A 27,747-nucleotide genomic window follows, 5' to 3' on the forward strand; every position below is an offset into this window, starting at 1 on the left:
AACAATCTTGAGAAAAAGGAGCAGTGATGGTAGGAGTTTTCAGTTCCTATAGGATGGGTAGAACAATATTCAAACAACTAGAAAACTAAGAAATACACCCCATTAGTTGTGATTAAAGAAGCTTCACCTACAACAGCAAGCTCAGTCAAAAATCCTTTGACTAAAATCAAACCAGTTGATAAGAAAAATGCCAAGTAGCTTCATTTGTCACCCGAAGTAGAAAAGTGGAAAGAATACCAAGAACACGAGTTGTAGAAAAGAGGTTTCTTGTAGGTCATCCATCTACATCTATTCAAGTTGTGGAATCATAAATTACACATAAGGAAGTGGAAATTGATGAAAAATACCAAAAAATTGGAGAATTACAAGATCAGTTGGACAAGCCTCATTTTGCAATAGCATATTTGCAGCAAGAGAATATGGAACTTAGGCGTAAAGTGTCATAAGAAACTATTCAACCTAGTGAAGGAGAGCCATCAAAGAAACATTATCACATGTTGACAAAGGAAAAGGAAAAATGGTCATTGATGTTGAAGAGTTAAAGGAGGAAGTTGAGCAGTCAAGGAGACCTAAAACTAGGTTTGCTTCCAAGGTGCAAATGAAAGTAAAGGAGTCTGTTAAGCTCGAAAAGAAGATGGTTTTTGATGAGAAAAAATAATTTGAGAAGTATTGGAACAACTTGAAGGAATTCAACAACACGTGGACAAGCTTGCAGAAAACGATCAGAAGGATAAGTTGTATTTTTTTAGGTAGTTAGAAACTATTGAGCCTATCATTGAGAAGGCTAAATAGAAAATGATGTGGACCTTGCCTTTGAATAGGCAAGTGAAAAAATTGTATGTACAAAATATGGTAAAGTAGAAGCTCGCTGAGGCCAAGCAATATGGAATAAACAGAAAGATAGGTAAGTTGGAAATACTTGCAGAGGTTAGTAAAAAGGTGAATCTTCAGTAGGAGGGTACTAATCAACTCTAAAGTTTTGTCTTTTGCTCAGAAATAAGTTCGTTTTTTTGAAGTTTGTAAAATGCAGCAAGAACTTGCTGAAATTTTGTATAATCTTTGGTACTCGTGGGATAGTGAAGTTGTTAATGTTGATTGTCATAAGGGGAGTTATATTAAGGTTAAAACATTCAAGTTGATACTTCCAATATTTTATATCAGATAAAAGTCACCTTATTTTCAGATTTTTGAAGGCATCGTGAAAGGAGACAGTGTTGTTGCGAAAGTGGGGGATAATACAAAGGGAGGTCTGCAATCACGTTGAATCTTATTTAAGAGGTTCAATACCATCACAAGGATATTTGAATCATACCCATTTTCTTATTTTTGAGAGGGAAGGCTTCAACCATACATACACATGTAGGCTACTTCATTTTGCTGCAAAACTTCTAATGCAATGTAAATCTGGATAGTTAGCACCATTTCATTTCAAAATTTAGATTCTTAACTTCTAGAAGAAGTTTTGAGTAGTTGAATAGGTGTCTAGTAGAACTAATTCATGTAATTAAAGTTGTTAACCAAATATTCCATTTACTTAATATTGTTTTGAAGATGTATTTGTCGATAGGAAAACCACTCCTATTTTTCAGTATATGGACTAAAACTTTGATGTATTTAGTTAAAAGTTTGTTTTGGTCAATGATTTCAACCATATAAAGTGGGATATCAAACCTCATGATGTATATAAATATAGAACAACATGGTAATGGGTTATGTTGGTTGGATTAGAGAAGAATAGACTTTTTGTGCACTTCATTTCCTGAAAACTTTTCCAGGGAATGAATGAAAGTTAGAAGGTGATTTGCAGGGACTCCTGTGTCAGAATTTTGGTGGTTTGTGCTCCTTTGATATTGTAAGTTTTCTCATGTCTTTACATTTCTTAAATTTATATCATATCGCTTGAAAAAAGAGTTTAATTCAAAATTCATCTTTTATGGTGCCCTAATTTAGTTTTTCAAGTTATCAATGTTTTCATCCTAAGGCAATAGTTTAGAATTCACCTATGGTATTGGTGTTCTATGTATTGCCTTTAACCTTTCTACATTAATTCTCTATAGAATTTTAGCCTCAATTCCACCACCAAAGTTTCCTACCTTGCCCTTGTGAAGAAACCCTTTCTTTCTTCATCATATCACTCGACAGAAACTGATTTGACATGACTCCATGCCCAATGGATCTGTCCCTTTTCTCATCAACATAACTTTAAAAATCAAACATTATTAGCATCATACATAGCTTAATAGCATATTTTTTGAGGAACCCAGGTGAGAGAGCCCTCTCCAAAGCTAGAAGGGCTAGATTCTCAGCTAAAATTGGATTGCGGTTGCCTCTACAATTTCTCTCTTCAGCCTAGGGAATTTATAGAATGCTAACAACTACTATATTTAAAATAACATGAGTAAACATGGGATGGTACAACTTCCAATTTGGTTTGGACTTTCCGCTTATGCCAATGCAGTTCAATGCATATAATCGATGTGTCTACTTATATATAGTAAAATTCTGATTTCACTTTTGTAATCATCACACAAAGTATTAAAAAAATATATGCTGAAACAATTCGATAAAATCGTTGATCACTTATTTTTTTTATTAGAGAATTGAATTATTGGAGTTAAAAACAATGGTTAAGACGCAAATATACATTCAATCAAAACTACTACATATACATGTTATATTCATTGTATGAGAACCTTTTTACCCATACCCTTTTTCCTTTCCTCGTACATTGTTAACTTCATAGTAGTCTATGTAGGTGACAATTTCTCCTGGAAATTCATCAGTGGATTTTTTTGTTCTGTTTAGGATGACGGAGAACAACAAGAATGTTTTTTCCACCTTAAGGTTTGGATCACATGCCAAGAATTCTTTGTAAAGTCTTCGTTCATATCTGTCTGTTAGAGATAATGGAGAATATCTTAGAATAGTAAGTTGGTTCACGTGACCTCATGATAGGAATTAGTTTCTATTTTTTAGGTTATTGTTCTAACTTCCATAAATATTTAATTACTATATATTGTTTAATGTACATGAACAATGTAGAGCATTCTGTAGAGTGAGACTTTCCTGGTTCATACTCTCTTTCGTAGAGCTGATCAGTGGGTTTCATTTCATTTAATATAAAACATTGCATATTTTATCATGGTATCAAAGCGACAGGGCTGAGAAAACCTGTTCACTAAGTGAGGAACTTTCCAGTCATGCCTATTGTGAAATCGTTGCAAGTCTTTGAGGTACAACTGCGATGATCACACTGTAACACTTGCTCATTTTCATTTTCTGGATCATTGTAGCTATCAAGTGTACATCTGCGATGCGATTGTCACAGCTATAACATGTACATCTGTGAATATCATTGCAACTACGTGGTGGATAAGTGCGACGACCGTGGTGAGAAGCCGAGAGAAGGCTGCGAGGTCAGGAAACAACAAACACAATCACAACAAGAAGAGGGGTTGCATTTTGGCAGTGGCTGCCAAAGAGAAGGCTGCGTGAAGACCGAGGTCTACCGAAAAGAAGACTAGAAGGAGGTCATTGAAAACAACATTGGAGATTAGCAATCTCTGTCTTTGACATAGATATGGGTTAAATCCAACATCTTTTTTATCTGTAAAATTTGTTTTAATCACCAATATGAATAATCAGATGTTTGAAGCATGCTTGAATGAGCATAACAAGCTCAATGGCTCCAATTATGTGAATTGGAAATTCAAGATGCAGACTCTGTTAGAAGTGCAGAGTGTTTGGATGATTGCAAATGGGGATGAACAGAAACTAGCAGCTGGACCCGCAACAGTCCTAGATTGGGAGAAGTGTGAGGGTGAAGCAAGGACGCTGTTGAATATGACAATGAAAGACTCCACCATACCATATATCGGAGAATGTAAATCGACAAGAGAAATTTGGGGAATTTTGAAGGATCTGTATGAGATCAGGAATACAAATCGTCTTCTCTTTCTCAAGAGCAAGATCTTATCCCTAAATATGGAGGAGAATGAAACAGTTGCTACCTTCATAGCAAGGATCAAAGAGCTGAAGAACAAATTGGTGGGCATTGGTCATACAGTTGATAATAAAGATCTTCTAGCAATTACCATGAATGGTGTGACCGATGACTACCAAATGTTCATCACTGGGATAAATGCGAGAGAGAAAATCCCAAAGTTTGAAGAACTGACAGGAATATTGATGCAAGAATAAGAAAGAAGATCGACTTTGAAGCCTGAGAGTTCCGATCTTGCATTGATGGAAAAAAAGAACTTCTACAAAGGAAAAGGAAATCCACAACAACGAAACAGAGGAAGCTCATAGAAAATACCAAATTTGACCCAAGGTATGAATCCGAATAGAAACAACTCTGTAATTACGTATTTTTTTGCGGAAAACTTGGTCATATAGCTAGAGAGTGTAGGAAGAAGAAATATCATGAAGAACAACAGAGGCAGAAAAGACATGTAGGTCATCTCACAAATGATAATCATGAGTGAAATTTCAGATTATTCATGGTAGATTGTGATGAGAATGTTGATGCAGACATCTTGTATGTAGATTGGGGAGCATCAACACATATGATAGGGAACAAGCAATGGTTTGAAGATTTTAAAGAAATCAATGACAGAGCACAAATCTACCTAGGTGATGATAGAAGTCATCAGATCAAAGGATGTGGGAAAATTTCTGTCATTTTACCTAATGGTAATGTAAGACATATTTATAATGTTATGTATATGTCCGGTATAACAAAGAACTTGATTTTTGTATCCATGATTATAGATCAAGACCTTAAAATTTGAATTTTTAAAATCTAACTGTTATATTAAAGATCTGCTAGATGGCATGAAGAGAATTGCTACAGGAATTCGAACATGTGGTCTATACAAATTAGATGTAAGACCAGCACTAGTTTGAGCTTTAACAGCAGTGGGTTTGACTATAGAAGAGCTATGGCATCAGAGATTTGGTCATATCAACTACAATGATTTGCTGCTACTTCAGAAAAAGGAAATGGTAAGAGATCTTCCTATGTTAAAACAAGTGTATAATGATTGTGATGCCTATACATTAGGAAAGATGCATAGAGAAGAATTCCCTTTTCAGATAGAGAAGAAACAGAGAGATAGACTTGAATTAGTGCACAAAGATCTTTGTTGACCCATGCAAACAAAGTCATTAGGAGGTGCACTATAATTTTTTTTGTTTATTGATGACTGCACAAAGTTTTCGTGGGTATATTTATTGAGCAAGAAGAGTCACACATTTGAATACTTTAAGCAGTTCAGAAATATCATTGAAAAGTAAATAGAGAAGCAGATAAAAATTCTCCACTCCGATCAAGGGGGAGAATACAGGAAGGATGAGCTTATCAAGTATTGTAAAGACCATGGAATATTAAAACAATTCACAGTACCCCATACTCCTCAGCAGAATGGAGTAACAGAAAGAAAGAATAGAACACTAGTGGAATGCGCTAGAAGCATGTTAAAAGGTAAGAATTTGTCGAATGGTTTTTGGGCTGAAGCATTGAATACTGCAATTTATTTGAAAAATAGGAGTCCTACAAAGAGTCTTGAGTTTAAAACTCCTTATGAAGCACTATATGGATTTAAGCTTACAGTAAAACATTTAAGAGTATTTGGGTCTAACACATTTGCCCATATTCCAAAGTAAGATAGAAGAAAACTAGATTCAAAAGCCATCAGATGTACCTTTATAGGGTATTGTTCACAATATAGAGATTATAGATTATTTAATCCCTCTACTCACAAAATTTTTGTTAGTAGAGATGTCATATTCCATGAGCAGGATCATGAAGAATCTAATAAGCACAATGAGGAATGGGATATTTCGTACTTGGTGGAAGAAGAAAGTGAAGAAATAGAAACAATCAGGATCAACAACAGACAAAGGCAGAAGATGAACAGCAATAGCAACAACAACAGATACAACAACAATAGCAGCAACAACAATAGTAGCAGCGGGACGAAAAAGAGAATGATGATCATACAAGGTTTGAGGCTACCCTACCACTTAGGAGATCAGGTGGGAAAGCTCAATTTCCTGCAAGATATAGGGAAAATGCTTTGATAACTAGTATGATGAATATTGTTGAACCTTTTATTTATAAGGAAGAAAATGAATGTAGCAAATGGAAAACAACTATGGAACAAGAGTATGAATCTATAATCAGAAACAACACTTGGGAACTAGTTGAACTTCCTAGAGGGAAATAAACTATAGGTTGTAAATGGTTGTATAAACCAAAGATTAATGCAAATGGAACTATAGATAAATTAAAAGCTAGATTGGTAGCAAAGGGGTATTCTCAAAAAGAAGGCATTGAGTATGAGAAAACTTTTTCCCCTGTAGGTAAACTTAACACCATCAGAATGTTGATTGCTTTAGCTACTAAGAAACATTGGATGATTCACCAACTAGAAGTAAAATTTGCATTTTTAAATGGAGAATTGAAAGAAGAGGTTTATTTAGAGCAACCTGAACGGTTTGTCCAGAAAGGGAAAGAACATTTGGTCTGTAGGTTAAAGAAAACACTTTATGGACCAAAGCAAGCACCCAGGTCTTGGTATGAAAATATTGATTCATTTTTTCTACAATTTGGCTACAACAGAAGGAAAAATGACCATAATCTCTATACCATGCAAGATGAACAAGGGCGCATAGTTTTGATTCCTTTGTATGTAGATGATTTGATCATTATAGATGATGCTACATATCTGATCAAAGAAATCAAGCAATAGATGTCACAGGTGTTTGAAATAAAACACCTTGGTGAATTAAGATACAGTTTGGGTCTCCAGAACTGGAGAGATTTAGGAAAAACATTCTTGTCCGAGGGAAAGTATGTCAAAGGAATATTAGAAATATTTAGGATGGATCAACAGTAGTACCATTACAGTAGAACATCAAACTGTAGAGTGAGGATGGCTCTAAAGAGGCAGATGTGATAGTTTACAGACAACTGGTTGGGAGCCTAATCTACTTTACCACTATTAGACCAGATTTGGCTTATGCAGTCAGTGTGCTAAGTCAATATATGTCCAAGCCACTTGAAAGTCATTGGAATGTAGCGAAAAGTGCTTTGAGGTATCTACAAGATACTGTAGATTATGGTATTATTTACAATGACTCCTTTGATTTTAGATTGATAGGATTTACAGATTTAGACTGGGCTGGAAATATAGATGATCACAGATCCATAACAGGATATGCATTCAGCATTGGATCTGGGGTGATTACATGGAGCAACAAGAAACAAAACATAGTTTCCTTGTCTTCAGTGGAAGTAGAGTATCAAGCTATGTGTGCAGCAACATGTGAAGCAGTTTGGTTGCAGAGACTTCTCCGGGATGTTGGGGAAGAACAGAAAGAGGCAACAACGATCAAGTGCAACAATTAGAGTTCAACAAAACTTGCTAATAATCGAGTGTTTCACAAAAACACTAAACACATTGATACATAGTTCCACTTTGTCAGGGAGAAAGTGCAATCAAAAGAAATTCATTTGGTATATTGTAATACATGTGATAATGTTGCACACATTTTCACTAATCCTCTTGGAAAAATTAAGTTTGAAATATTTAGTGAGATGTTAGGCATATTTGTGTACCCCTTCTCCATTAAGGGGGAGTGTTAGAGATAATGGAGAATATCTTAGAATAGTGAGTTGGTTCACGTGGCCTCACGATAAGAATTAGTTTCTATTTTTTAGGTTATTGTTCTAACTTCCCTAAATCTCTGATTACTATATATTGTTTAATGTACATCAACAATGTAGAGCGTTCTACAGAGCCACACTCTCCTAATTCAGACTCTCTTTCGTAGAGCTGACCAGTGGGTTTCATTTCATTTAATATAAGAGGTTGCATATTTTATGGCTGTCACTCCATTTGCTTCATCAGTGGACATACACAAGTGTGATATTGAGAGGGAAATGAAAATTCAAAATTTAAATGTCGCACCATTGAGGATCAAATATTGATGAAGAGTTGACTGTCCCTTCTCTCGTTAACCTACTCCACTCCTAACACCTATTCCTTCCCATTTTGATGCCTGTGGCTGAAGAGGTTAATCGCATTCTCAGACACGTATGAGTGGAAATGAATCTAATAGATATATTTAGTTTGAAGGAATAGAATACCATGCATGCTTCAATGGGCGCTTTAATATATTTCACTTCGACGAAGATAGGCATATGCGAGATAAGTATTCCAGAAGGTGTTTTACTTTCCCTTGAAATTCTTGGTCTTTCAAAAATTAGTGTGCTAATAAGGTTAAATACTTTCCTTTAACATTAGGCTAAACCTGCAACGATGCTACCAATTGAATGCATTAATAACCCTTTCAAATCTACCAATTGAAAGTATTAATAAGCCTTTCAAATCTAGTACATCTCAAATTCGTCTGCATAAATCATTGCAATGAGATGGAAACATTGAATGTCGAAAGTTTGACATCGTTGGAGGAAATTCATGCAAAGGTGTGTTGGAAACTTAATACATTAATAAACCTTTCAAATCTGGTAGATCTCAAATTCCTGTACATAAACCGTGGTGAAAAGTTGGAAACCTTGAATGTTGAAGCCCTGACATAGCTGGAGGAGATTAAGTGAAGGAATGCTTGAAGCTCCGAAGCATACATGGACTGAGTCAGCTGAAACGGTTAAAATATTTCTGCATTTCAACGAACACTGATGTTATGTGGAATGACATTTACAACTTTTTGGTTATTATTGTTCTAACCCATCATATTAATTCAAATGAAATATTTATATACTTTCTGTGCTAATTAAGAAACCTAGGAATATTTAATCATGCTCTGTTTGATCTGTCACGGTGCATCAGTGGGTGGCCAATATTATTGTTTAATTTACTACAACTGTAACTGGAACTGCGGTGAATTTAACCAAACTATTTTATACTTGCAATGGATTTGGGAAATACGTGCAATCATCGACATGTAATGAAAAGTTATCAAATACCTTCTTTACTGGAAAGTTAAGGATTCGTTATCAAGACACATAAATCGTGGTCATTTAATATTCTCGAAGAGTAGATATAATATTTCAAGAAATAATGATTGAATTTTTAAGTTATCAAATTTGATTCGGATTTCTAAAAATCGTGTGGGTCATGAAAGAAATGTAATTTATTATGAATAAGTTTAACCCGAAAGTAGTGAATGTTGTCTTTCCTGCAAATTCTTATACCTATCGTGATACTTCGTTTGAGTTTAATATGAAGATGGAATATTTACAATTGTATGGTGGTATGTTGGTGTTATTTCTCACTAGTAGTAATGAACTCAATGCACTAAGTCAATATCATTGGAAAGTCGATGCATTTTGTGTAAGGTTTGAAGCAAGTAATGATGGAGGGTCAACAAAGAAAAAAGAATTGTGTACTAGATACACAGAGTGAAGTTGTAATGCTCCTAGTAAAGCGAAAATGTTAAGTAAGAGAGTAAATTTAGCTCTGAACTAAAACTCTGTTTGGTAAATTATAATAACTCTCTTGCTACTGTTGTTAATTATTATGATAATTAATTGTATTACCACTGTTTAATTAAGTATGTGATTAATTGTTGTTAGTAGCTGTGGAGGTAGTTGAAAGAAGAGGAAAACCTAACTACCTTCATGTGATGGTTGAGACCCCAAGGGAAAAGGGGGAATGCCAAGTCTGGTAAGGATCAGATGGCAGAGGGTGGTGATATGCTATGTCTGGTAGTGACCAGATGGCATGTGTTTGGAAGTGAGAGGCTTCCTGAACCGCTACGTCTGGTTAGGATCAGATAGCGTGACTCTAGCATAACCAGAGGGTTTGCAGACAGTGAAGATCTGCAGAAGTGCTTGGGGGTGGAAGATCGAGGAGGATCTTCCTACGGTCGGGAGGTTGACAAGCGCTACGAAAAGGTTTGCTACTGCTCAGGTACGGCTTGCTAAAGCATTTAAGAATTCATTTAAACCTGTGGAATTCTTTTAAGGTCTTTGATAGGCAAGTAAAGGTAATGGGAAAAGATTTAATCATTTTTAGAATCTCGCCTCTGCGCAACTCGCAGAGATGGGACTAGATTTCTCAATCAAAGAACAATAGCGAAACTATGTCGAATTAAAAACCTCTGTAGCATAAGTGATAGAAAGAACATAAAAGAGGAAAAAGATTACTGTGTGAGCCATCCTCTGTAACCCAGATGGGAATTGAACAAAATAATTCAACACTGTGCATAAGCATTAGGTTTATATTTCGAACCGAGAACAACAGTGAATACCCGGAATTATGCACACCTTTTACCAAGAAAAATGCAGGCCATTCGAATCGTCTGCAGAACAGAGCATGTATTTCGAAGTAATAATCCATTATCAAATATATAGCTTCAACATTTAACAGAATATATAAACATGCAGAAAGCAAAACAAACTGACGGAAATACCCCTGTCTCCGAGGAGCGGAGGAAGGGCCGTGACCACCATGCATGCGTAATAAACAGTAACAGATGCCCTGGCCCTAAAGAGAATCGCCGAAGCTGTGTTTAAATATATATAGCCAGCAGGGGCTTCTAATTCCAGATCCGTTGATACAAAAAGAATTAACCATAGAAGCAAATATACACTGGAAAAACGAACAGGGATAAATGTTCAAAACTTATATTCACAGTAAAAGCTATAGAGAAGGCAAGTACACCCAGTATACACCGAATAACAGTACTAGAGCCAAATAAAGGTTTCCTTGTAAACCAGTAATAATTCTTTAACCGAAAATTAAAATCGAAACAGTATCATATAAACAAAACATTAATCAACCGGAAGCATTCGTCCGCCTTCAAGACCAACAGTCCATTGTAAGGAAACAAATTATACAACACAAGTTGGGCATACAACGCCTCTTAACGGAGGTTCCCGCCTGAATGCTGGCGGAGAAACCAGACAATTTACAAACAACAAAATATGAAAGAGAAACGTAAAATTTCCCCATGGGAGGAAACCCCTGTACATGGCGGAGGGATTCCGAAGCATGAGCAAGCCCCGACATCCTGTCAAAACGGACAGCGGCTCAGCCCGTTACTACGGAAAAGCCATACGAGCCTACGATTAAATACATAAATTCTTACCGGGACATGGGATGGCGGAGAAGCGGAGAGGGCTATCCAACGCCGTTGATTTAACAACCAAACCTTCCTCCTGAGAATATCATCGTAACCAGAAACTGTGAGTTCATTTTCTAAAATGCCGCAGAAGATGAATACAAAAACTGAAGGAACCATAACCATAACCAACACTGTGAAGACCAAAAGCCCGTGAAGAACATGGACTTGAAACGAGAAGAGCGGTAAAGTAGAATAATAGGAAATTTGATACCTGTTCTGGTGTAGGAAGGCAGAGATATCCTGCTGTATACCAGACCGCCTGGAGGTAAGGACCTCTGAGTAAGGCGGAACGCCATGAAGCTCTGTGCGACAGGAGGTCGCTCAACAATGAAAATCAAACTAAAGGAGTTAACTACACATTAAAACCATTAAAGCACCCACTGCCTCATGGCTCGTTGACAGCCCTTGATTTGGGCGGGCTCGTCTCCACCTTTGGATCACTCGTAGTTGAACCGGGAAATGACTGTTAAATGGCAAGTTCAAGAATTGTCAGACCGTATGGTTCCTGGAGCGTCGAGCACACGGAGGGCACATGGTGCCTGGTGGCCAGCCGTTCATCGTGCCAAATGGATGACGCAGAGCAGGCCAGCTGGGTGAGTATCAGAGCCAGACAAGACTCTCGGCTACAACTATTCTCGGTGAAATAAACCAGCACGTATATATAGAAAGTACCATAAAACCACTCATGACAGAAGTACCACTCATTTAACTTTTATACATACCATTGAATGTCAAACGCTTGATTAACCCGAGTTGTATCATGAGCCAACTCTTGTATATTCGTTAATAAATCATGGGCATGGTTAATTTTTGGTACAATGAACCATTCATCGACTTTAGTATGAGTGGGTAAGAGTATAAGGCATTTGAATGCTTTAATATTAGAGTGTTCCTTAATATATTGTTCGGCTATAATAACGTATATAACATGTTTGCGATGTGATGATTCAATGAACATGTATACATGATTATACTGTAGTAAAAATAATTTTTTTTCTTAAGATCTGTAATGGTGTGTGACAAGTGGTATCAGAGCCAGGTTACAACTCTGTGACCTCGGGTTAATTTTAATAGAGACAACAATGCATAAGTAGCATCCTAACAAGCAAGCAAGGAGTATATTGAAATATAAAAATTACATCTGTTAAAATAAGCTCATTTTGTTCAGGAAATTTGAATCGACCAGATAACGTTGCTCACCCTCAGGGGAATCCTGAGATATGGGTACAACTGGGAGAGGAAGGCCGCAACACTGACTTGACTATATTGAGGACAGTCGAGGAGCTGAAGGACGAAATGGCCCGCTTGCGTGAGGACAACGCAAGACTAAACATGGAACAAGAGAGGATTCTGAAAAGTTTATCTGATAAACAACATCAACAACAGTCTCATCGTAAGCCTGAGCAGACACGGGTATCAGATGAACAAAGCTATCACACTGAACAGGAGGAAGCAGAGGAAAGGGCGGAGGCGCGAGGAGAGAAGTCTGTTAATGCTTTTGAATATCAAACTCCAAAGAGACCGCAGATAGAACTGCAAGGGGAGTTTTGGAAGATTAAACCACCCCATTTCGATGGGGAATCAGAAGAAGCTGCAGAGGCTTGGCTAATCAACATGAACAAGTATTTCCAAGTGTACGAGTATGATCACCATCTTAAGGCACGGCTGGCCATCTTCCAGCTGCAGGCCAAGGCTACATTATGGTGGGAAGAAGTCAAGATGGTGTGGGGGGTGAGTGAGCAAGATGTGACTTGGGAGACTTTTCAAAGATATTTCAAGGAAAAGTACCTGACAGAACGCTTCTATGATGAAAAAGCACGAGAATTTCATGATTTTCGGCTTGGACAGCAGACCATAGATGAGTTCATAACTAAATTTACATCTCTGCTTCGCTATGTACCGTACATTCGGGAGGAAAAGGCTAAGGTGCAGCAGTTTGTTAGCAGCCTACCCCAGGCAATGCGGGAAAGAATCGAATTTGATAATCCGAAAACGATGGACGAAGCAATTCGGAAGGCTAGAATATGTTATCAGGAGAACAAACAAAAAGGAGAAAATTCTGGAAAGCGCTGGGTGGATAAAAAGGGCAGCAGAATGACTGTAGGAGTTAAGGGAACTCGCAACAATTTTCACAAGGGATTCTCAAAAGGGGCCAGCAATAGAAACCCATCAAGAAATCAGATCAGATTTAAGCCACCTGCTGAATCTAAATACAGTGAACAGTCGGTTAGAGTTGATAATGAGGGCTCAGTTAGGCCATCGGTTCAGTGCTGGGGTTGTGGCGGACCCCATTATATTAAAAATTGCCCTCACTGGAAGGAAAGCGATCAGGTGTCCCAGATTTACGAAGCCTCCACAATGGGAGACGTGGCTCGGTCCATACCCAGAATAAATGCCGCACTCAAGGATCGACAAGCTGATTACCAGCCAACAATGATAGAATTTGAAGGTAAGATCCTTGATCGAACTGTTTCCATTTTAGTATACCCAGGAGCTACTTTAAGCTACGTAAGTCCCAAAGTTGAGGAAAATTGTAGTTTGCAAACTATTAAGTTTAAGAATCCCTGGTTAGTACAGCTTGCCACCGGGGCCAAAAGACGAGTGCTGGCTAAGGTCAGCAACTGTCCACAAGGTTAGCTGGTCAGACAGTAATAACAGAATTGAATGTACTCCCTCTTGGTTCATATGATGTGCTGATAGGGATGGATTGGTTGGAAAAGCGGTGGTCTGTAATAAACTGCAAGACAAAAACAATCTCTTATCGAGATGAACTGGGAAAAGAAAAGGAAATTCAAGGTATCCAAAAACCGGTGCAGATCCGGCCAATTACGGCCTCACATATAGCTAAAAGTGTTCGGAAGAAATGTCAAATATATGCAGTACAAGTAGGGTATGCTAGATCTGAAGATAAAATTGCGACTGTGGAGATTATACCAGTAGTGTGAGATTTTACAGATGTATTTCCGGAAGAAATACCAGGGCTGCCGCCCAAAAGAGATTTGGATTTCACCATAGAATTGGTACCCGGTGTAGCCCCAGTATCCCGAGCACCGTACCGGATGAGTGTGCCGGAATTAACTGAGTTAAATATGCAGCTGCAAGAGTTGTTGGATAAGAAGTATATTCGTCCTAGCGTATCCCCTTGGGGAGCCCCTGTGTTGTTTGTTAGGAAAAAGGATGGAACTCTCTGTATGTGCATAGATTATAGACGGCTGAATAAATTAACAGTTAAAAACAAATATCCACTACCCCGCATTGATGAACTGTTTGATGAGGTGAAGGGGCCGACAATCTTTCGAAGATCAACTTGAGGTCGGGCTATCATCAAATCAGAATTAAGGATGAGGACATAGCCAAAACAGCTTTTCAAACTCGTTATGGGCACTACGAGTTTGTGGTACTGCCTTTTGGGTTGACCAATGCACTTGTGACATTTATGTGCTTGATGAACAATGTATTTCATCAGTACCTAGACAAATTCGTGTTAATCTTTATTGATGATATACTTATATACTCCCGGAATATTAAAGAGCATGAGGAGCATCTCAGAGTAGTGTTACAGACACTACGGGAGCATCAGCTATATGGTAAATTTAGCAAATGTGATTTTTATAAAGAACAGATCCAGTATTTGGGACATATCATTACAAAAGAAGGTATAGTTGTGGACCCCGAAAAGATCAAAACTATAATGGAATGGCCAATACCCAAGGACGTGGCAGATATCAGATCTTTCATGGGGCTGGCTGGATATTACCGGCGGTTTGTGGAAGGCTTCTCCAGGGTTGCATATCCTATCACCTCTTTGCAAAAGAAGGGAAAGATATTCAAGTGGACAGCAGATTGTCAACGGAGCTTTGAACAACTCAAAAACCTGCTCACCACTGCACCTGTGCTGAGTGTTGCAGACCCGGAAAAGGAGTATGTAGTTTGCACAGATGCAAGCAAAGAGCGTGTAGGAGGGGTGCTAATGCAGGAAGGGAAAGTGATCGCGTACGAATCCAGAAAATTGAAGGAGCATGAGCAAAAGTATTCTGCCTATGATCTGGAATTAACTGCGGTAGTTCATGCGCTGAAAATGTGCCGCCATTATTTGGTGGGAAGAAAATTCTTGCTAATGACCGATCACCATAGTTTAACTAGCTACTTTAGTCAACCAACCTTAAACGCTAGGCAAGCTAGGTGGGTGGATTTTTTGGGAATTTCGATTTTGAAATTAAGCACCTGAAAGGAAAAGAGAACAGGGTAGCTGATGCACTGAGTCGAAAAGTGCATTGCATTTATGAAATTGGTATTAGTGAAGGACAGTCCACCCTTGACAAAGAAATTGGAGAGGCCGCTGCACAAGATCAAATTTACCTACAAAAGAAGCAGCTGGTGCAGAATTTAAATACCCACATAATACAACAAGGGTATGATTTGAATGCAGCCGGAATTCTGTGTTACCAGAAAGTAATTTATGTACCCAATCAGAGCGGTATTAAAGAAAAGATTTTGGATGAATATCATAAAAGCCCTTATGCGGGACATCCGGGCTATCAAAAATTAATCACCTCGCTTCGGAAGGAGTATCATTGGCCAGGAATGAAAAGGGATGTGGTAGAATATCTGGCGCGATGCTTAGAATGTCAACAGGTTAAGGCTGAACATCAACACCCTGCGGGTTTACTACAGCCATTACCCATACCAGAATGGAAGTGGGAGACTATTACCATGGACTTTATTACGGGGTTGCCAAAGTCCAAAAAGAACAATGACTCTATAATGGTTGTAGTAGACAAGCTCAGTAAGTCAGCTCACTTCATACCGGTTCAATCTACATATCGTGCGGCTCAAATCGCAAATGTTTTCATGCAGAACATATTTAAACTCCATGGGCTGCCAAAAACTATAATATCTGATCGCGATGTCAAATTCACATCAGCCTTTTGGAAGACCTTGTTTGAAGGTCTGGGGACTCAATTGAATTTCAGCACCGCTTATCATCCGCAAACTGACGGGCAGACTGAGCGGGTGAATCAGGTGGTGGAAGACATGCTGAGGTCATATGTGATGCAACAACCTACCCGATGGGAGGAGTACTTACACCTTGTAGAGTTTGCTTATAACAATGGATATCATGCATCCTTGCGGATGAGTCCATTCGAAGTACTTTACGGCCGAAAATGCCGTACGCCATCCAGTTGGGGTGGACCGGAAGACAAACTCATGCTGGGTCCTGAAATGTTGGAAGAGATGGAAGCCATGGTCAAGAGAGTCCGGGCTAATTTAAAAATAGCTCAGGACAGACAAAAAAATTTTGCAGATCGGAAAAGAACCTTTAAAGAATATCAGGTGGGTGAACATGTATATGTCAGAATCCGAGCAAGGAGAAGTACTCTCCAATGGAATGCTTGTGCCAAATTGGCACCTCGCTTTTGTGGGCCCTTCCAGATTTTAGCACGAGTGGGGCCGGTAGCTTATCAGCTAGCCCTACCCAGCCATATCCGGGTCCATAATGTTTTCCATGTATTCGTTTTAAAGAAATATGTTTATGACCCTAGACACATAATAAGTTGGCAGGACATTCAGGTAAGAAGATGCTGTAAGATAAACATAAATCAAAATGGAATGTTAGAAAACAGCTAATCTGAATATTATGTGTTTCAGGTGGAACTGGAAGGAGAGATCCTGGTCGAGCCAGTGAACATACTAGATCGGAGAAGAGTCGAGCTGCGGAAAAAGGTCATCAACCAGGTTAAAGTGCAATGGCAGCACTTTGGGCCAGATGAGGCCACCTGGGAGGATGAGCAGAGTATGAAAGAAGCTTATCCCGGATTGTTTCTGGGTGAACGGGAACATCGAGACGATGTTGAACTTCAGGAGGGGGAGATGTAATGCTCCTAGTAAAGTGATAATGTTAAGTAAGACAGTAAATTTAGCTGTGAACTAAAACTCTGTTTGGTAAATTATAATAACTCTGTTGCTACTACTGTTAATTATTATGATAATTAATTGTATTACCACTGTTTAATTAAGTATGTGATTAATTGTTGTTAGTAGCTGTGGAGGTAGTTGAAACAAGAGGAAAACCTAACTACCTTCATGTGACGGTTGAGACCCCAAGGGAAAAGGGGGAATGCCAAGTCTGGTAAGGATCAGATGGCAGAGGAGTGGTGATATGCTATGTCTGGTAGTGACCAAATGGCATGTGTTTGGAAGTGAGAGGCTTCCTGAACCGCTACGTCTGGTTAGGATCAGATAGCGTGGCTCTGGCATAACCAGAGGGTTTGCAGAGAGTGAAGATCTGCAGAAGTGCTTGGGGGTGGAAGATCGAGGAGGATCTTCCTACAGTCGGGAGGTTGACAAGCGCTACGAAAAGGTTTGCTACTGCTCAGGTACAGCTTGCTAAAGCATTTAAGAATTCATTTAAACCTGTGGAATTATTTTAAGGTCTTTGATAGGCAAGTAAATGTAATGGGAAAAGATTTAATCATTTTTAGAATCTAGCCTCTGCGCAACTGGCAGAGATGGGACTAGATTTCTCAATCAAAGAACAATAGCGAAACCATGTTGATTTAAAAACCTCTGTAGCATAAGCGATAGAAAGAACATAAAACAGGAAAAAGATTACTGTGTGAGCCATCCTCTGTAACCCAGATGGGAATTGAACAAAAGAATTCAACACTGTGCATAAGCATTAGGTTTATATTTCGAACCGAGAACAACAGTGAATACCTGGAATTACCCACACCTTTTACCAAGAAAAATGCAGGCCATTCGAATCGTCTGCGGAACAGAGCATGTATTTCGAAGTAATAATCCATTATCAAATATATAGCTTCAACATTTAACAGAATATATAAACATGCAGAAGAAAAACAAACTGACGGAAATACCCCTGTCTCCGAGGAGCGAAGGAAGGGCCGTGACCACCATGCATGCGTAATAAACATTAATAGATGCCCCAGCCCTGAAGAGAATCGTCGAAGCTGTGTTTAAATATATATAGCCAGCAGGGGCTTCTAATGCCAGATCCGTTGATACAAAAAGATTTAACCATAGAAGCAAATATACACTGGAAAAACGAACAGGGATAAATGTTCAAAACTTATATTCACAGTAAAAGCTACAGAGAAGGCAAGTACGCCCAGTATACATCGAATAACAGTACTAGAGCCAAATAAAGGTTTCCGTGTAAACCAGTAATAATTCTTTAACCGAAAATTAAAACCGAAAACAATATCATATAAACAAAACATTATTCAACCGGAAGCATTCGTCTGCCTTCAAGACCAACAGTCCATTGTAAGGAAACAAGTTATACAATACAAGTTGGGCATACAACGCCTCTTAACGGAGGTTCCCACCTGAATGCTGGCGGAGAAACCAGACAATTTACAAACAACAAAATATGAAAGGGAAACGTAAAATTTCCCCATGGGAGGAAACCCCTGTATATGGCGGAGGGATTCCGAAGCATGAGCAAGCCCCAACATCCTGTCAAAACGGACAACGGCTCATCCCGTTACTACAGAAAATCCATACGAGCCTACGATTAAATACATAAATTCTTACCCAGACATGGGATGGCGGAGAAGCGGAGAGGGCTATCCAATGCCGTTGATTTAACAACCGAACCTTCCTCCTGAGAATATCATCTTAACCAGAAACTGTGAGTTCATTTTCTAAAATGCCGAAGATGATGAATACAAAAACTGAAGGAACCATAACCATAACCAGCACTGTGAAGACCAAAAGCCCGTGAAGAAAATGGACTTGAAACGAGAAGAGCGGTAAACTAGAATAATAGGAAATTCGATACCTGTTCTGGTGTAGGAAGGCAGAGATATCCTGTTGTATACCAGACCGCCTGGAGCTAAGGAGCTCTAAGTAAGGCGGAACGCCATGAAGCTGTGTGCGACAGGAGGTCGCTCAACAATGAAAATCAAACTAAAGGAGTTAACTACACATTAAAACCATTAAAGCACCCACCGCCTCATGGCTCGACGACAACCCTTGATTTGGGCGGGCTCGTCTCCACCGTTGGATCACTCGTAGTTGAACCGGGAAACGACTGTTAAATGGCAAGTTCGAGAATTGTCAGACCGTATGGTTCCTGGAGCGTCGAGCACGCGGAGGGCACATGGTACCTGGTGGCCAGTTGTTCATCGTGCCAAATGGACGACGCAGAGCAGGCCAGCTGGGTGAGTATCAGAGCCGGACAAGACTCACGGCTACAACTATTCTCGGTGAAATAAACCAGCACGTATATATAGAAATTGCCATAAAACCACTCATGACAGAAGTACCACTCATTTAACTTTTATACATACCATTGAATGTCAAACGCTTGATTAACCCGAGTTATATCATGAGCCAACTATTGTATATTCGTTAATAAATCATGGGCATGGTTAATTGTTGGTACAGTGAACCATTCATCGACTTTAGTATGAGTGGGTAAGAGTATAAGGCATTTGAATGCTTTAATATTAGAGTGTTCCTTAATATATTGTTCGGCTATAATAATGTATATAACATGTTTGCGATGTGATGATTCAATGAACATGCATACATGATTATACTGTAGTAATTTTTTATTTTTTTTTAAGATCTGTAATGGTGTCTCACAGAAGTGTTTGGATATACATGTGGAAGGATTTAGGAAGAGTGTGATGTGTTTAGAGATGAGAAAGGTATGAGAACATCACTGTATCTTGTGTGTCATGGTGATTTGGTGAATTGGTGCAAAAAAGGATGGAGCATGATGATCCATAAGAATATCTATGTCTCACAAGTTTTCAAACAAATTATAATGTCATTATTATTAGGTTAATTCCATTTTTTTTTTCGCGTTAAGACTATGCTATTCTATTATATCCATAAACAGGAAAACAGTTACAGTCATGAGGTCATATTGCCAGAGGCCGAGGATGGCACCCTGGACTGACAGTGATCAAAAAAACCACCCACGCAGGGGCCACACCACCAAGACAAATCACCCGCGCAGGGGCCCTACCACAGAGACAAGTCACCCGCGCAGGGGTATCACCATTGAGACAAATCACCCACGCAGGGGCACCACCACTGAGACAGATCACCCACGCAGGGGCGTTAAACCAATGAGGTGCAGGAAGAGCAAAAATTGACATCCCACACAGGGGCACAGAAAAGAAAAAGAAGACCTTCATAAGGATCCCTTGCAGGGGCATTGACAAACCTTGAACAGTATATTTCTCGAACCAAACAAAAACAACCAAAGCATACAGTAAGCCATTGTAGCAAACGTAGCAAGTCATAGGAAAACCTGAGCAGCGTCTGAAGGGGAGAAGCTGAGCGAACGGACATCTATTCGTCCGGCTCCTCCTCGATGATCCAGCACATACCTTCCGGGAGAGAGTCCCAAGCAGCCTTGTCCTTCTCTGAAGAAGGTGCTGCCTGAGTCGAAGGCAGAACGACAGCTGGCTCTGGGCTACCCTCTGGCAAACCCTCAGCATCCCTGGAGCTTCCAGCCTGGTGCAACTTTGTGCTGGGTTGTTCCTCGTCCTCCTCCTTCGGTTCTTCAAGAAATAGGACCGAGACATGGGCGTTGATACGGGAATTGCCCTGGGAACTGCTGAAGGAGAAGACTGCAGTTCCAAACGCAAGTAGCGGAGCCGAGCCTGAATCCGGATTGCTGGAGTCCATGAACTGGCTCGACTGGATGGGATGAGCCTCTGCAACTTGGTGGCATAGACAACGATAGCAGCAGGAGGGGGGAGTTGCGACTGAGGGGCGTGAGGACCCGCCTCTACTAGAGCCTCGACAGCTGAGAAGGCACTGTCGAGGCCTAACCATGATTCCCCTGATAGCAGGAAAACGAAACAGAGCAGGATAAGAGGAGATGGAGAGATTGAAACACCCTTCACCCTCCCTTGCAGACCTGAAACCACCGTCAATTGCCAAAGGGGCGACGTGAGCATTAGCTCTGTGAGCCGTCGACCATACACCCAATTCCGAGTTCTGAGCTTGACCCAACACATTACATTCCATTCCCTCACCATTCTTATGCTCCTCTGCTCTTCCTCGGACTTCGCATGCCATAACTGCACTCTGAATTCGCAATTGAAACCCGGACAAGGCAATGAATTGCCGTCCCTTATCGCACCTGCACCCACGCTTAAGCTCCATGGCGGCGGATCGCAGTAAATGCGAGTCTTATGCTTGGGGCCGCCCATGGTAACCATGTGGCACTTCATTCTCAGCTATCGTGTCACCCGCATCCGGGGAGGCAGCATCGCTTTGGACCAGCTTATCGAAGTCCCGAGCCTGGGCATTATCTGGTATAATGGCCGAGGTTCCTGTGAGGAGATTATGATCATTATCTGCTCCTATGTTAGCTAAGAGGTCTGCGACCTTGTTTCCTTCTCTTTTTGTGTGAATGAAGGTGATGGCCCTGTTGCTGCGGAGAGCTTGTTCAATGGCTTCTAGTCTGGCTGCGAGTCTCCAGCTGTTTGTGATTTTTTTCGCTTGTGAGCCATTCTGCAGTCTCTTGGCCATGTTTATGAGTATCTGGGAGTCTCCTTCCACGATCAAGGGTTGAAGATTGAGGTTCCAAGCGAGAAGGAGTCCTTGCCATAATCCTTCAATCTCCGCCGAGTTGTTGGTGTCCCAACCCAAGGATCCGAAGTATATCTACAGGGGGGTGCCTTCGTGATTCCTAAGGATACCTCCAAAACCTGCCATTCCAGGGTTACCTTTGGAGGCCCCATCAAAGTTGAGCTTATAAGAATGCTTAGGGGGGGCGATCCAAGTGCCTCTGATTGTACTACTACTTGCGGAGGTACTGATCTTGTGTTGAGTCTGAGGTAGGAGCAATTGCGAGTTGCTTAGAATGCCTTTTTCGACATCTAGAGATGGAAGATCTTCCGGGGTCCAAGAGTGGAGCAGTAGCGTCTCATTGAGGTTCCCACATAGTCTGGTCCATATGTCTTCAATCCTTGAGCTCTGATTTTTGAATATACGTTTATTCCTTTCCTTCCATATACCCCATAAGATGAGTCCAGGGAGCAGGTTCCACAAACAGTTGAGAAGCTCGCTCTTGTAAGGATTCTGCGGCCAATGTCTTAGGGAGTCAGTTATATCGTTCTTTGTTCTGCATCTTTTTTGACATCTGAAGCTAGCCTTTTCCCATAGTTGATTGGCTAGGGGGCAGGAGTCCAAGAGGTGTTGGAGCGTTTCCTCATTTTGATTGCAATTGGGACATATCGATGGTCCATGAAAATTTCTTCTTCTTAGTTTGTCCCAAGTGAGGATTCTTTTGTGACTAACCAGCCATAGGAAGTAAGAGACTTTGGGCCAGGAACCAAGACCCCATATTTTACTCCAGATTGGATCAGAGGGGGTATTGATGTTGTAGACTATCTTGTAGGCTTCTGAAGTGGAAAAGTCACCTTTTGGTCGATATCCCCATCTTAGGATGTCATTGCCTTCGTCGTGTCTGATTCTTCTTTTTCCAAGCTCCTTCTCCAATTCCCCTATATCTTGTAGGTTTGTGATGTTAATTAACTGATTACCCTGTTTCCATTTCCTGAATCCGTGCTCTGTTTCCTGCATCCAGTAGTGATGGATCTTTTCTTGCTGCTGCTCCGGCCTTACATGATCCAGAGGTGAATGAAGAATGTGGGTAAGCTTTGGCATCTGGTTCCAAGCATCTGTCCAAAATCTAGCCGTTTTGCCATCCTTGACCTCCCAAAAGCTGTGCTGCTGTATTAACTGGAAGTGCTGTTTGGCCGCGTTCCAAATTAGTGAACCTTTTTCCGTGGGGGTAAACCGGATGAGCTCCTCCTGGGGTCGGTTATTAGCATATTTAGCCGTCCAGATTCTTGCCCAGGGTTTTTCTGGATTAGTGATCCAGTGCCACCATATTTTGGCACTCATGATGGAATTACTATGCTCCGGGTCTCTCAGACCAATGCCCCCTTTATCTTTTGGTTGACAGACTGTGGGCCATTTGACTAACGCCCATTTACGATTAGTTGCCGAACCACCCCATAGAAAGTTGCGTTGAAGATTCCTGATTCTTTTTAAGACCCATTTGGGTGCAGCAAGGATTGAGAAAAGGTACAGGGGTATTGCCTGAAGGACTGACTTAATGAGCACAACCCGGCTGGCCAGGTTGAGAGATCTGTGCGTCCAAAGGTTGAGACGTGATTCAAGCTTCTCAATGAGGGTACGCCAGGAGGAGTGCTTTATAGCTGAGGCTGTGAGGGGGGCTCCTAGGTATTTTGAGGGAAGGGAGGCTGTGGGAAAGCCAAGGATTCGGGTAACTGCCGATTTAACAAGAGGAGGCGTGTGAAAGAAGAATATCTGCGATTTGGTACAGTTAACATCAGTGCCAGAAGCTTCAGCAAAGTCATTGAGCAGGGATTTGAGGCATGCGGCTTCCTGGACCGAGGGATATCCAAAAAGCATGGTGTCATCAACAAACTGCTGATGAGAAGTGGCAGGGGTGTTGTGAACTGAAAGACCTTTGAGATGGCGAGATTGGAGAGCTTGCTTAATGTGACGGCCAAGCCCTTCTGCCATGAGAACGAAGAGGAAGGGGGATAGGGGGTCCCCTTGCCTAATTCCTCTTGATGGTTTGAAGGGTCGAGAAGGGATTCCATTCACAAGGATGGAGAATTGAGTGGAGTTAATTAAGCTCATGATCCAGCGAATCCACATAGTACTAAAACCAAAAGCCTTTAGCATTTGCTGAATGAAAGTCCAGCTGAGTTTATCAAAAGCCTTAGAAAGATCTAGCTTAAGAAGCATACCTGCCTGTTTTGATTGTTTGAGGGAGTGTATAATCTCGTGCGTAAGGAGGATACCATCCATGATCTGTCTTCCTTCCACGTAACCCGACTGTTCCTGAGATATGAGCAGCGGTAGCAGGGGCTTCAGCCGGTTTGCCACAACCTTTGAAATAACTTTGTAAATGACATTACAAAGTGCAATCGGCCTATATTTGTCGGGCGTAATTGAGTCCTCCTCTTTGGGGATGAGGGCAATGAAGGTGGTATTGAGAGAAGGCAGCAGCCAGTGGAGAGCTCTCGATTCTTCAACAATTTGCCAGACTTCCTGTTTTATCAACTCCCAAAAGGTATGAAAGAACATGGTGGTAAATCCATCTGGTCCGGGGGATTTTCCTTCCTTAAGCTGGGACATTGCCTCATCCACCTCTTGAGGCTGAGTCGGGCGGAGGAGTAGCTCATTGTGTTCCTCCGTAATGATCCTTGGCACATTGTTGGTGATTCTTTCAATTGCCTGTCGTCTATCTCCTTCCGGCTCTTGAAGGATCTGGTTGAGGTGATTGCAAAATTCTTCCTCGATTTCCTCATGCGTTTCTACTTTCACCCCTCCTTGGTTTTGGATAAACGAAATGCTATTGTGCATTCTTGTTTGAATGGTGGTTCTCTGGAAGAATTTGGTGTTGCATTCGCCCTCCTTCAACCATCTTATTCTGGACTTTTGCTTCCAGTAAACTTCCTCCTGCTTCTGCCTTTCCTCAATCTGTCTGTGGATACGTCGTTCCTATTCCAAGGTCCCTTCAGTATGTCCCTCTGTGGTTACTCTTTGTTGGAGATCCGTCAATTCCCGATTGAGGTCTTGCTGCGCTTTGAAAATATCTCCAAAGGTTTCTCTGTTCCAGCGCTTTAGGTGGCTTTTAAGGAACCAGAGCTTCTGTTGGAATTTATACATCTTAGATCCTTCTGGAGGGATAAAGGATGTCCATGTGGTTTTGACAAAGTCCTTGAACTCAGGGTGCGTGAGCCAGAAGCCTTCGAAGCGGAAGGGTCTCCGAGTCTGATCACCGGGTCGTTGCCATTGGAGTGCTATCGGCCAGTGGTCCAAGCCGGTATGCGGAAGAATTGCAGCTGTGATATCTCCTCCAAGGTGGATCGCATTATCTGAGATAAGGAAGCGATCTAGTTTGGATGCGATTTGGTGTTTTCCCGCTCTGCGATTGCTCCATGTGAAGGTTCCATTGCAAAAAGGCAGGTCTATGAGGGAGGCGTTTTGAATGAAGTCCTTGAAATGGATGTTTTCTTGTTCCAGTCTGTATCTCCCCCCAATCTTCTCCTCTAGCTTGGTGATCATGTTAAAATCCCCTCCGATGATCCAGAGTGGGTGCCTCCTGTTATTGTTCAATGCCTCTATGGTGTCTAGAAGTGCAATTTTGCTCCCTGTATCCTGCGGGAAATATACATTTGAGAGATTTCCATGAACATTCGTGCCCAAAATGTGGAAGGCTGCCTGTATGAGGTGATGAGAAGCGTGGAAATCTGAGAGATTTAACGCTTGAGTATTCCATGCAATGGCCAACCCCCCTGACGCTCCAGATGCATCTACTGCTACTGAGCGACATCCTGGCCAAGCTTTTGTGAGAATGCTACCTAATGTAGATCCGTTACATTTGGTTTCCTGGAGTAAGCATATTTGCGGCTTTTCCATTTTAATCATGTTTTTTAACATTCTAAGTTTCCCTGGGCTATTGAGCCCTCTTAAGTTCCATGAAACCAGCTTCATGGTTCAACTATTTGCAGAGGGTTTATAGTACTTTGTCAATTTCGCATACCTGCCTGAGTCTACCAGGAGTTTCCCAATCTCGATCGTTCTCTGTAGATCTGTTCTTCGTCCTCTCTTTCTGGTTTCTTTTGTGGGGTGGCTTCCATCCCACTGGCTTCCTGGTTGAATCCCGAGTTGCTGCTGCTGGTAAGCTCTCGAAATAACCACCTCCAGCTTGCTGAGTTGGGTTTCGATTATGCTGTCATATGCTTTCGTTTTGCATGCTAGTTCCAGTTCCAAAATGTCTAGGCCATGCAGGTCTATGCTTTCTGGTTCTTCTTCCATCTGTTGCACATGATTGCCTTCTGCCCCATTTATCTCTGAGCTAGAAGGAGGGTCTAGCTTTCCATCAATTTCCATATCCTTGTCTTTCTCTGTCGGTTCTTTCCTATCTCCGGAGGGGAAATCATGGAAGATTATGGGGGATTGGCGTTTGGGGGAGGAGGCTGAGGGAGGAGGGGGGGCGGAAGATGAGGGATGGGAAGGGTTAGACTCAGAGATCGGGGGAAGATCATCAGAGGATTGAGCCAGGATTTCGAAACTGTTCTTAGAAGCTTGGCCGATAGTGCTGTTTTGTTGGGGCTTGAGCCCATTAGAAGGTTTCTTGTGCGCTCGTCTTCGACTAGGGGCTTTGGTAAAGCCATCTTGGGTAGCAGAAACAGAAGGGTCATGTGAGGTGGCTTTGGAGTTCAGGGGACAATCACGGAAAAGATGCCCAAGAGCATGGCATCTCCTGCACCGGAAGGGTACATGCTCATAGTCCAAGGGTTGGATCCACTCTTCATCCCGGTGGGAGAGACTTACCGATTCTGGTAATGCTTCATTCAGTCGCATGAAGACGCAGATGCGAGCATAGGAAATGAATCTGTGCAGTTTGGTTTCTTCTGCAGTCCTGATGTACTCCCCTAGTCCATTTCCTATGTTCTTGAGTATGTCCTCGTCCCAATATTCGTCTGGAAGTCCATACATTCTGATCCAGACTGGCGCCCAGGTGAGATATTCCTTATCCAGATTGAATCTCGGTATCCAGTCTCTCATATACAGGCCCGCTGCGTTGAAGAAGTGAGGCCCTATTCCTAGTACCCTGAGTTTGTCCTCAATACAGTAAAAAATTACTGTAAAAAAACCCTTCGGCCCTAGCTGCAGGGTAACGTCTCCTTTTGGCTTCCATTTTGCTGCGATCCACCCGTATAAGGCTCTTTCCATCGGCCAGAACCCTATAAAATTCCCAATAATGGCATGATCTCTCATGAACTCGATTCGTGCATCTATCTTGTGTCCAGGTAGCTCTATTCTTGGCCTTTCTGTGGCTATTGGCTTGCATGTTGTTGAGGATACTTTTGGTGTTTCCTCCGGATTTTTCCCTCTGTCTTGAGTGACGCTGGCTTGGTCTTGTCGTCCTCCTGTCTTCTTGTTTCCTTGCTGTTGCCTGTTCCCATTGTTCAAGATCTCCCTATCAACCGATCCAAATAGGAACGCCTGTTCCGGATCATGTTGCATTGGGGAGGGCTCTGACGCCCCCCCTGAGGATATTCCATTGAGCCGCGCTAGTACTGTGCTATTCTGCTACGCACCAGTGGATTTGGTTTGGTTTGAGAGCAGAGCCAGTGTTGTACTGTCTGTGCCGTCGATGCTTTCCGCAAAACCCTAATCGCTACGGCTTCCCAGAGCATTCTCAATTTTAAAGCCAGTTTTATTTCCTCACTTAATCGAATTTCAAAGGAAATACAATTTTCATATTAATTTAATGTGTTCATAGAAGGCTATCACACAGGCATCTTATTTCAAAAGAGAGAAAACAATCGCATAATTCACTTGAATGTGTAATCGGGTTAATTCCATTTTTCAAGTGTGCAAAGAAATTATTTTTTTATATAAATTTTAGATTATTTAAAATAATTACATGAATTATTATTTTATTTTATTTAATAAGTGATTCACAATTATATGTAAAAATATGAATATTACACACACATATCATAATTTTTATGTGAAGTTCGTATATTTTTCAAACAATAT

The 27,747-nt window shown here is 41.0% G+C and overlaps 1 protein-coding gene across 1 annotated transcript; it reads right to left on the minus strand.

Annotated features, from left to right (window-relative positions):
• Positions 1 to 24,693: 24,693 nt before the first annotated feature.
• LOC149247095 (uncharacterized) lies at positions 24,694 to 27,228 on the minus strand. The gene is made up of 2 exons (XM_089443409.1): positions 25,753 to 27,228; positions 24,694 to 25,584 (listed from the first exon to the last, which is right to left on the minus strand). The coding sequence occupies exons 1-2, from the start codon at positions 27,226 to 27,228 to the stop codon at positions 24,694 to 24,696; spliced, it is 2,367 nt and encodes a 788-aa protein (XP_089299535.1).
• Between the last annotated feature and the right edge of the window lie 519 nt (positions 27,229 to 27,747).

Source organism: Pinus tabuliformis, chromosome 7 (genome assembly GCF_031772625.1).
Source record: "Pinus tabuliformis cultivar Carrire ecotype Pingquan chromosome 7, CPIR1, whole genome shotgun sequence".
Classification (NCBI taxonomy): domain Eukaryota; kingdom Viridiplantae; phylum Streptophyta; class Pinopsida; order Pinales; family Pinaceae; genus Pinus; species Pinus tabuliformis.